Source organism: Austrofundulus limnaeus, unplaced genomic scaffold, assembly GCF_001266775.1.
Source record: "Austrofundulus limnaeus strain Quisiro unplaced genomic scaffold, Austrofundulus_limnaeus-1.0 Scaffold796, whole genome shotgun sequence".
NCBI classification, from domain to species: Eukaryota; Metazoa; Chordata; class Actinopteri; order Cyprinodontiformes; family Rivulidae; genus Austrofundulus; species Austrofundulus limnaeus.
Genome location: NW_013953198.1, coordinates 62,268 through 73,804, shown reverse-complemented (window position 1 = coordinate 73,804; position 11,537 = coordinate 62,268). Strand labels below are relative to the sequence as shown.

The window sequence follows — 11,537 nt, the reverse complement described above, 5'->3', positions numbered from 1 at the left end:
GATTAACAATTATTACATCCACATGATTAACAATTATTACATCCACATGATTAACAATTATTACATCCACATGATTAACAATTATTACATCCACATGGACGCATTTAAATAAAGGATGCGCAAAGTTGTGCCAAAAATACATTTAACAGGAACAGATTCAGCCTCACTGGAGGATATAATAAATAGTGTAACACACAGAGCTTTTATTTATAAACAGATAGAATTTTCTGATGACGAGTGGCTCATCAGCCGTTTTGAGGAGAAAAAATCATTTTTAGTTTGGCACTGCTGCGCTCTGGGAGAACGACGCAGCGAGTAGCCACGTGCACATGCAGCAGCAGGGATTGAACTGGGGTTCCACAGGAGCTTTCCAGAGGGAGCTGGCAGACCCATCGGGACCGTGTCAGTCCAGTCCACCCAAAGCAGAGTCATGACCAATGGAATCGTCTCATCCATATGATTCTAAAGGCTGAGTTAAGGTCGCGCTCTGGAGCAAGCGCACCCTCGCAGGCAGGGGAGGTGTTTCATACTTTGTTGCCGATTTCTCCAAAATGACACGTGGAAGTACACTTTACAACTTGTGAAATTGCTATAAGTAGGAGAGCCAAAGCTTGACAGACAAACTGACTGCGCACAAAGGCTGCGGCGCACGTGCTCTTGTTTTTTGCAATAAATAACCTACAATAACCATTCTACAAAGTGTCTTTATTCTTTCAGTCACATACAGTATTTCTGTCCTTGTTAAATATATATTTCCACACCAGTCATGACAAGCATTTACATGCACTGGGCTTTTATTCAGAAGAGAAGTAGTGAACTGTGCAAAGTTGTAAACTTTTCCTAAAAAACACAGAAGTTCTACTTTCCTAATGAATATAAACAAATATTAAAATAGGCAAACACTGAAATAACTGTGTTCCCACACTTTCCACCATCAAGGCGTTCAGTATTTCCTGATGCATCTCAGTAATCCAGGTAGAAAAAAAATCAAAAAGAAAAAATAAGTAGGTCCTCTGGATGGGTTCTTCTTTAGTGAAACATTTTGTCTCTCCTCCAAAAGACTTTTCTTCAGTCTGATGAGTTTCAGTTGAAACTCAGCCTTATAAGCACTGCCTCCACCTGGACAAACAGGTTAGTCAGATGCAAAATAGGGCCATTGACTAACAATAGGCTTACAAAAGTCTCTTGGAGGAGAGACGAAACGTTTCACTAAAGAAGAACCCATCCAGAGGACTTATTTTTTTTTCTTTTTGAAGGCATTCAATAATTTTGAGCTCTTTCAAAGTTTCTAATAAAAATGTTGTATTGCTAATCGACCATTTTTGCTTTCTCGACATATTAGAATCTAGCCAGGTGGAAAAGTGCACATGAGCAGTCAGGTCAGTTTTCCACAACCAGAATATCACTATCAGAATAAGTGTTTTGAATACGTGCGGATTACTAATAGGCATTAACCACACCTCTCATTTGGATTACAAAATCATTCCAACTGAGCTGAATCAAATAAGAACATTCCAACTGGGGTATTTACTTTTTTATTTACTCATTTTTACTCATTGGCAACTTGTGTTGATTACTTATGTCCATGTAAACATACTGTAAGAATGGGTGAAAGGCTGCTGGATCCCTCCTATTGTAACTATGCTCTGTGGTCCCTCCACTGGTTCTCCTGTGTTAGCAGCTGTTTCAAGCTGGTTTAATTACAAATTTTACAGACTGACTGATGCCATAAAATCTTGTCACATTACACCAGAATGGTTCTTTGGATAGATAAATACATAAAACATAATAATTCCTGATTAAATTCATTTGCTGTGGTCAGAGCAGAATCTGTTCCCATTAGACGGTGTTGACGAGCCATTTGAGGGCCATGAACCATGGAATTGAATCATTAAATTGAATTAACCACAACATTTTATCTCTGTACTATTTAGAGTTGACAAATCTTTTATTTACACTGCCATCACACCCCATCATGTCGATTCCTGTGTGAACTTTAAATCAGCAGCTGAATGATTCCCCGTCAGCCCAACTATTAGGCAACAAGCATGCAAAGATAATCACTCTTGCAGCTCTGCAAGTGTGTCCTCGCTTCTGAATTCAGGTTTTAGGCTGAAGCTTCAGAAGTCGGATAACAAATGAGCTCATCTTTGTAATCAATATTGTAGACACTCACAGCTTAGCACTTTGAAAAAGCAATCTGCAGTGCCTAATGGCTTATGTTAAGATGTCAGTATTGCCTTTATGACTCTTAACTGAGGCTTAGCCCCAATTGTAGAAGCTCCCACCCCACAGCTAAAATAGTCTTTTAGTTCCCTTTACAAGTGAAGACCCTTTTCCTCCTCCCAAAAGCATGTAGTGTAGTATTCAATGAAAGAAATGGGAGGGCAGTGAAGAGGAGAGGGCTGGGTTGGACTTCCTCACCGATGAAAGCGACAAAAGATGACCCATCCATGCCCTCACACAGAGAGATTTCTTTATCTGAGGCAAAGCATCATTGAGCACTCTCATTTGGGCTGTCAAATCAACGGCGGGGAGTACAGAGTGAAACAGTCCCTTTTCTTTCATCCGTGTGCAATTAGTGGCAGCTATCAGTTTAGAGGACAGTTTAATAGCACGCCTTTATTCAGACCGGGTCAGTCGTTTGTCTAAAGACAGACTAAGTGCTTTTTTTAATTACACTGTTCATTCAAGGCCAACGAACATGATTTACAACTCATTGACTTCCTTAGATGTAACACTTCAGCATTGTTATTATTACCAAAATGTTTCTGAATTGTGTGGAAGCAGCTGAATCTTTCAAATCCATCAAACCTCATTAACTTTTATGAGAACATTTTTGTTTTAGTTTTGCTCAGTTTTCAATTTCCCACAAGGCAATTATGTTTAAACATAAACTGATTATCTGGATGACACTTTTTTATCATCGGCTCTATCTGCTCACCTTGCCAGCAGGCACCGACTGTGAGCTGCATGTCAATCTGTGATGGGTGGATGGGCCAGTCATCCGTCACGAGGTAGGGGTCGTAGGTGACTCCGTCCACGTAGAGCGTCACCACCGGGAACTCCACATTGATGACATAGTAATGCCACTCCTTATCACATATCTGAGAGGAGAAAAACAACAAGAGGGGGAATCTTCATTTGTTGTTACTTGAAAAATGAGCTGTTTCGGAAAGTCGTCCATACGTAAATATGATGCAGCACTTAGTTACTGTGGTTGCCAAATTTTGAGGAAAGTTACATTTTAGAAAAACATATTTGCTGCTTACTGAGAGTTTCCTCAGTGATTACAGAGCAGCTAGCAGAGATCTGTCCGTTACAACAGGTTTTCATTTTTTTTAATGTTCAAAAATAATTATACAAGTTGCTGCTATACATTAAGGTTTAAATCTAGAATATTTTAAAACTTTTGGAAATTGTGAAGATTGAATGATAAAAATGACATACAAATCATCAAATTTATTCAACCAATTTATAAACAAAGATAACTTTCATCAGAAATTACAAACAGAAATGGTTAAAAATTAAAAGCGAAGAGTTTATTCNGTAAATAACAATGATCTAAACCAGACCTGAAGTCAGTCTGTAACTTAGACTTAAGCTGGTTGAAAAATTGACTTCAATGAATGATAAAGTATATTTATTATTTCTTACAGTCAATAATAATGATGATGATAATTATGATGATGATGATAATAAAAATAGTCACAATTTAATTGCTAAATTAAAAGATAAATAAGGGCAAAAAAACAAACAAAACTTTTTTTAAAGAAATTCTAAAAATTATACATACTAAATGAAAAGTGGTATGTGATTGTATTCATTACCTTTGCCTTAACCCTCGTGCTACCCTTGGATCAAAATGACCCACGAGACTTCAGCTTTAAAATGGATCCTCTGGACAGTTAAACAGGGTTAAAGTCAGGAGGGTAAAAAGCCAAGTCATTACCTTCAGTTGCTACATATTTAGTTAGTACAAAGATCCATTTAGGTGAAAACCAAGCATTAGTCTGTTTTGATAGATCCCAGACCAGTGCAACACCTCTAAGTACTAAGGAGTTCCACTAAACAAGCAACAGCAAGAAGACAAATGAACTATTGACACAGGCCAAAAATGTGTAGAGAAGTACTGATCAGGGTTCTAGACCACAAACCTTCAACAAAGCACCATTAAACTTATGATTTTTAACATGAAAAGAACATACCACAGATTTCACAGATCGAGCAAGGGCATTAATCAGAGAAGCAAACAAGAAGTCAAAGATAACCCTGATGTAGCTGAGCAGTTATTCTGCAGAGATGGGAGCCTTTGTTCATTGGACCACTATGAACTTCACATTGAACAAAGCTGGGCTTCAAGAGTAACCTGAACAAAGCTATAGCCTAAAAAAGCAGACCAATTTGTTTAAAAAGTATACTGGAGACTTTCCAAATATGTATGTTGGTCATTAAGGACAGTATCATGCCATGTGCACATCAACCCCAAAATGAAGTATAGTGGGGGCAAAATCAAGCCGTGGGGATGTTTTATATTGGCAGAGAAGCAACAATGTAGTTAGAGTTTAAGAAAAGACAATTAGATTAAAATGTCAGACAAGGGAAACCTGTTAGAGTTTTGTCAGAGACTGGGACAGAGCTTCCCTTCCCAGCTGGACAATAATCCTAAACACTATGATAAAACAATATAGTGGTTTAAAGAGAACTGATTAAATGTCTTGAAACAATCCAGTCTAAGTCAAAGCCTCAATTCAACTGAGAATCTCTAGAATGATTTAAAGATTGTCATTCACAAGTGGGTTCATCCAAATTTAACGCGCGAAAGAGGTGATATGAGGTGGTGGAAAAATCATGCAGTTCAGTTTTCTGTCTTTTTTTATTTCTTGTTTATTTCACAATGACTTGTGTTTTGCACCATCAAAGTGATGGTTCTGCTGTGTAAAAAAATGATAATATAAAAAATATATAATAAAAATATTTTTTATTATGTTTTATTTTCTGTGATGAAAAAAACAACAACAGCATGAACCTTTTTTTCTATTTGTATTTCAGTAAGATGATAAAACAGATGAATCTTACTACTGTCCTGATGCATCTCAGTAATCCAGGTAAAAAATCAAAAGGAAAAAAAATTGTATAGGTCCTCTGGACGGGTTCTTCTTTAATGAAACGTTTCGTCTCTCTTCCAAGAGACTTCTTCAGTCTGAGAGTTTCAGGCAAAATTCAGGCTTTTGAGTCCTGCCTCCAGGTGACTCATACTCACATCACATGGCTATCGTTCACAGGTGACTGATACTCACATCACATGGCTATCGTTCGCACCTAATTAATACCCATTGTTAACAGGGGGTGGAGTGATACTGCCAATGGCAGCGCTGTAGGAGGGGGACAGCTGAAAACGGAGGCCCCCACCTCTGTTTAATGATGGACGGTCTTTCTTTACAAAAATGGCTTCTTTCACTCTCTCAAACCAACGTTCCTCCCTATCAAGAATGATGATGAGGATGTATCAGTCACCTATGAACGATAGCCATGTGATGTGAGTTATCAGTCACCTGTGAACGATGGTCATGTGATGTCAGTATCAGTCACCTGGAGGCAGGACTCAAAAGCCTGAATTTTGCCTGAAACTCTCAGACTGAAGAAGTCTCTTGGAAGAGAGACGAAACGTTTCATTAAAGAAGAACCCGTCCAGAGGACCTGTACAATTTTTTTTCCTTTTGAATCTTACTACTGTTTGAACAGTATTGTAAACAACATTGTTGCTTTTATGTTGACTTTTTATCTATTTTTTATTTTTTTAATCATACCATTCATTAATTACATTTAATCATACCATACACACAATAAATTTGTGTATTCTTCTTTAATCTTGACTATACAAATAGTTTTATACATTTTATGATAAAAATTAATTTCATCTTATTTGGCAATGTTCTTGTGTTAGAATTTTTAAAATGATAACTTACTATCTTCAAAAAATAAAATCAAATGTCCTCTTTTAGCATTTTGAGATCATTTGGAGTCCAGCAGTCTGTATTTCAGCATTATTTGGTGTTTGATTTACAGTTTGCTACTATGTGTTGTGTAGACTCTTGAAACTGCAGGGGCGCCATATCAATGGGGAGCCATGAAGGTTTATCTTCCCAGACTCCAACAACTACTTTTCTCTTTTTTAAGGGCTCCCCAATGGGCCCCTGTTGAGCTGAGCTCTCTCTTCCCACTTTTTTGTCCTGTAATGGCTCTAGGGCCTAGGTCCTGCCTGAACGTCCCGCTAACCTCTAAAGATAGGCACCCAAAAGCGATAATGATCAGGTTAAGAACCACTTCAGTTGGATTTGATATAAGAGCGGTGGGACTGCTCTCTTCAGAGTCTCTTCCAAATATTTCAGCTCCACATTGGGATTTACGGGAGATAATTGGGCAACCCAGCGAAATCTTTTTGAAATTGCTCTAACAAAATGACATGGTTGCCTTCATTTTTTAAGTTATTGTGCAAAAATATTTGTATATTTTGTATTAATTCCTGGAATCTGAATTTAAGCATGCATAGTTTTTTTGCTTACTTAATATTAATTGAGAAGCTTTAGTTTTTCACTTGGGAAACCTCTTGTGAAAAACGCTTGGCTGGAAGGCTCTTCAACATGCTTGACCACAACGCCTGCCTCACTGAGTTTGATTGCACCATCTCAGCCAAATCTGTCTGTCTGCCTCTCTCTCTCTCCTTTTTTTCTCTGCTTCAGGTTTTGTGCTAAGCTGTGACAGTAGTCATCAGTCTGCGCTTTGTCTCTTCTCTGCTCCTCTGATCCAACCTGGGACAGCCTTTGAACACTTAGCCTTGGGTAACCTCCCTCCCTAATGAGGATCGCTCTGCTGCCTGCTTATTAACACCATGCTAGCGGAGCAGATGGGAGTTCCAATCAATGCAATTCATTTTCTCTGTTATGCGGGCGCGTGTGTGAGGCACTACATCTGGTCCATTGATAATCATTCCACACAGCTGCTTCGTGCAGACACAGCATGCCGATCTGCTGAGATGCTGCTGGGAGCAGTCAGGTGGAATAAACTGACTGTGGTTTGACAGTACTGCAGATGAGAATAAAACTAATGGGATTGACTTTGATTAACCAGTTGGGATGTCTGGGGACTTCTAACACACCTGCTGCCCTTGGGTCAAAATAACCTACGATGCCCCAGTTTTAGAAGTGCGTTTTTCAAGCTGAGGTCTCATTTTGACTCAAGGGCAGCAGGAGTAAATTATTTGCATTGTGTTGCATGATGTCTTGGTAAAATTTTTAAGATTTTGCCAGAATACATTACACACATCGAGTTCATTCCAGATGCAGCTTTTTAATCTTTAATGCATCTATCAGCTGAATCTTAATGTCTGTTTGTTTTCTTGATCTGGTAAAATTTCTTGGCTGCATGGTTTAACACAACTCTGTACACCGGCACGTACAAACTCTGATTCCAGTGACATTTAGACTATCCTCCTTCATGTGCTAGCGCTTTTTGCTGTTCAGCATTTCAAAGAGATCTCAGGCCCATCTGGGATCTGAGACCCTAGTGGGTGACTTCATCTCACAGGCTTCAAAGGGGAAATGGTGCGGCAATATTGCTCAAGAGGATGCTACCTGAACTGCGTTTTGATGACAGTTTGGAGAGTGCTTTCTAGAGTAGAAGGAGAGAGGAAATAATGTGGTCACATGTGTCAACAAAAAGGAGAGAAAAGAGGAGAGTGTGTGTGTGGTGGTGGTGTGGGGCAGCTTTTTGGATGCATTTCTTAGTAGCTGCAGATGGTAACAAATTTTGCTAAAACATTTAAAGGCGGGGGGTGTTAGATGTTTCAGAATGCTTTTAGTCCACCATCTGCCAATGAAAGTTTGCATATAAAGCGACCTAAGTGGTTGTGGCACCTTTAATGGCAGCTGTAACAATGGTGCACATCTGTGGGAACTGAAACGACATGACACTCAGACTCCAGTTGTAGGACACCAGCAGAAAGGTTAAACCAAAAATAAATTTTTGCTTATGATCTTACAACCCCAATTACAAAGGAGTTGGAACATGGTGTAAAACATAATAAAACAGAGCATGATTATTTGAAAATCATTTTCAACTTATATTCAATTCTCTCAATTTGAATCTGATGCCTGCAACAAAAAGGCTGACAGGGGGAACAAAATACTACAAAATCTGAGCAATGTTCAGGTGAACAGGTTAATTGGAAACAGGTGAGTGTCAGGATTGGGTATAAAGAGAGCATCCCTTAAACGTTCAGTCATTTACAAACAAGGATGGGGTGAGTTTCACCAATTTATGAACTACATGAGCAAACAGGTCAACAGTTCAAGAACAAAGTTTCTCAATGTACAATTGCAAGGAGTTCATAATTTATAGTCCATAACATCAACAAAAAAATTCATAGAATCAGGACAAACCTCTGCAGATACAAGGCAAGGCTGAAAATCAACATTGAATGCCTGTGATCTTCGAACCCTCAGGTAGCATTGCATTACACTTCAGAAAACCTCTGTCAATGAACACAGTTTGTCACTACTGTACATCTACAAGTGCAAGTTCAAACTCTACCATACAAAGCCAAACCCAACAACACCAAGAAATGCTGCCGACTTCTCTGAGAATGAGCTCATCAGAGATGGACTGACACAAAGTGGAAAAGTGTCCTGTGGTCTGACAAGTCCATATCTGAAGCGCAAAATATGACAAGGGACCCCGGACTGTTGAAAACCTGAACTTGTATATCAAGTAAGAATGGGAAAGAGTTCCACCTACAAAGCTTCAACTATTAGTGTCCTCAATTCCCAAACGCTTATTGAGTGTTGTTAAAAGAAAAAGTGATATAACATAGCGGTAAACATGACACTGTCCCAGCTTTTTTTTTTTGGAACATTTTGAAGGCATTAAATTAAAAATTAGAGAATATTTGCAAAATAATAAATAAATAAACTAACTAACAAAGTTTATCTGTTTAAATAGCTTGTCTTTGTAGTGTATTCAGTTACATATAGGTTGAAAACTATTTGCAAATCATCATTTTCTGTTTCTATTCATGTCTATTCATACTTTGCACCATGCACTTACTCATCAGGAGCTTGAACACTTTTTAATTGGCAAAAGATGTTCAGTATTTTAGCTAAAGTGAGTTGCTTAAATTAGATGTTATACTATACTCCTATAAATTTATACTACTACTACTAGGGCATGTATTTTTCACTTAACATGTGCTTTTAAACATATTTTTACTCTGAATGCTGTACATGGTGTCTGAAAACTGTCTTTGTTGGGTCCTATTCATGTCAAGCACATGCTGTTCTAGCCTTGTAGATAAACACAAGACTAGATGTATGTAAGTCATACTGTATATGTGATTATTAAATGTAAAATCAAAAGTAAATGTGCTGTTAATTTGTATGTTGTTTAGTTTCCTAAACTAAATTGTTACCAACAGTATAAGTTATAGTACAAAAACATATATTCAGGTTTAGGATTTTTGGAGCTTCTTACACGGCTACAGCTTTCTGATCTGAAGATGATCCACACAACACAAGACTTCCTAAAATTTAACCAATGAAATTATTTCACAGTGCTTCAACACAATCACCTACAGCAGGGGTGCCCAAACATTTTCTCCGAGGGGGCCAAAATGAAAATCTATCCGGGTCTACGGGCCAAATGCAGTTATACATTTAACAGTTATACATGAAATACAAATAATTTTTAAAGTAAAGCCCTTTATTTTTAATGATTAAGCTGTGCAATGGCCCTCTTTTGTTTTAGTCTGTGCACTTGGAGAAAGTCTGCCATATGCTCAAGTAGCAAAGGCTCATGGGACATTTTATGAATTGATAAAATATGAGTTTTTGTGGCCTTATAAAGTGTGAAAATCTACATGTGGGGTTAAATCTAAATATTTCTTGTTGTCGTTTCATGTTTAATGCTAATAAATCAAAGATATGTCAGCATCATGAATGAAAACTACCTTCACTACAGTCCTTTTATATACTGTAGTCATTTGACCAATGGAAATACTGTGTTTCTACATAGGATAACAGGTTACAACCTTGTAACTTTGGCAACTGTTGGTGGGCCAAATCAAATGGCTTGGCGGGCCAAATTTGGCCCGCGGGCCCCACTTTGGGCTCCTCTGACCTACAGCAAGAGTACTTTACGACTACTGTGACATTGTCCCCACCCCCACTGATGCACTCACCAGCAGATGATTAGATCAGTGAAGCTGTGGGATATTAAACTCCACCACTGCCCAAGTATGTTCAGCAGACATGCACTGCTGAATTCAAAAATCAACCAACCAAACTGGTAATGAATGATTGTGATTATGAATATCCTCATTACTAGTCCATGATACAGACACATGTTTAGCTACTGAATCTGTCATCTGTCGTCAATATGGATCCAAATTGAACATTTTCACTACTCTGTGGGATGAGAGCAACCAGAGGTTCTAGTGTATCAGAAGTATTTTACCATCACTTGTTTAGGGTAGAGTCAGTTCTAGTTACTATTTGATGAGACATACATCCTGTCTACTTTTAAAAACAGGCTTAAGACTTTACAATTTAATTATGTTCAAGGTTAAGAGTTGTCCTAGGAAATCTTGAACTAGGTTTTATATTCACCATCTTTTCTTTCTTTGCTGTTTTTACTCCACATGTGCTTGTGTGCAGTCAGACATTACTGTCAATAATTTTGCATTTTTTGTTCTGTTGTTCTTTCCAGTAGAAAGTATGCCTTGATGAGTATTTCTGTGTTGGAAAACTATGTTGGAAGGCTAGTCATCAGGAAAAATTTAACCACACCGAACAAAAGAGATTTATTTATTGATTATCTCATGGTCACATTGTAAGGCACAAATTACTATGTCCACAGCTCAGCCTGGCCTTGCAATAAGGTGTCATATTGCACAATTGTCAGTGAAGGATACCACATTTTGCTGAATTTATAGCTTGGCATGACCTGATCACAAACAAACTTCCAGCTTTTCTTTTTTTAAACACAGACTGAAGATCCTACGTTTGGAGCTGAAACTCATTTTTATATTCCTCAAACCCAGTGCAGTGTTGCAAACAAAAGCACACAATGAACCCAAAGGTTGCAGGTAAAAAAAAAAAAAGATCTAAATGCAGCAAAGTAAAAAAAAAAAGAAAAAAAATCAAGAAAGATAAAAACAGAGGGCAGTGTCTCTGCAGGGAAATACACAACCACACACTTCTGGTGCATTATAAATTATTACATTTGAGACTTTAACTCCTTCAACAAAACACTACAAGTCACGTCTGAGATGCCTTCTTACCAACCTCAGTGTAATTCATAACAGGATGAGGGAGCATTGAGAACTAAAGTTATCTCCACTACTGTTACACCTCTGAGCCACCAACCAAGGTAGCAACAGAGTCTAACTGGTATACAGTGGTTTGCAAAAGTATTCATACCCCTTGAACTTTTCCATATTTTGTCACATTACAACCACAAACATAAATATATTTCACTGGAAT

At 38.0% G+C, this 11,537-nt stretch overlaps 1 protein-coding gene across 2 annotated transcripts in view; it reads right to left on the bottom strand.

Annotated features, from left to right (window-relative positions):
- LOC106532581 (calsyntenin-2) overlaps positions 1–11,537 on the bottom strand; it is a 119,477-nt gene that overhangs the window by 52,841 nt on the left and 55,099 nt on the right. For both annotated transcript variants that reach the window (XM_014028678.1, XM_014028679.1), the window contains exon 9: positions 2,945–3,107. In XM_014028678.1, the coding sequence (XP_013884132.1) occupies positions 2,945–3,107 (163 nt within the window). The remainder of the gene's footprint in view (positions 1–2,944; positions 3,108–11,537) is intronic.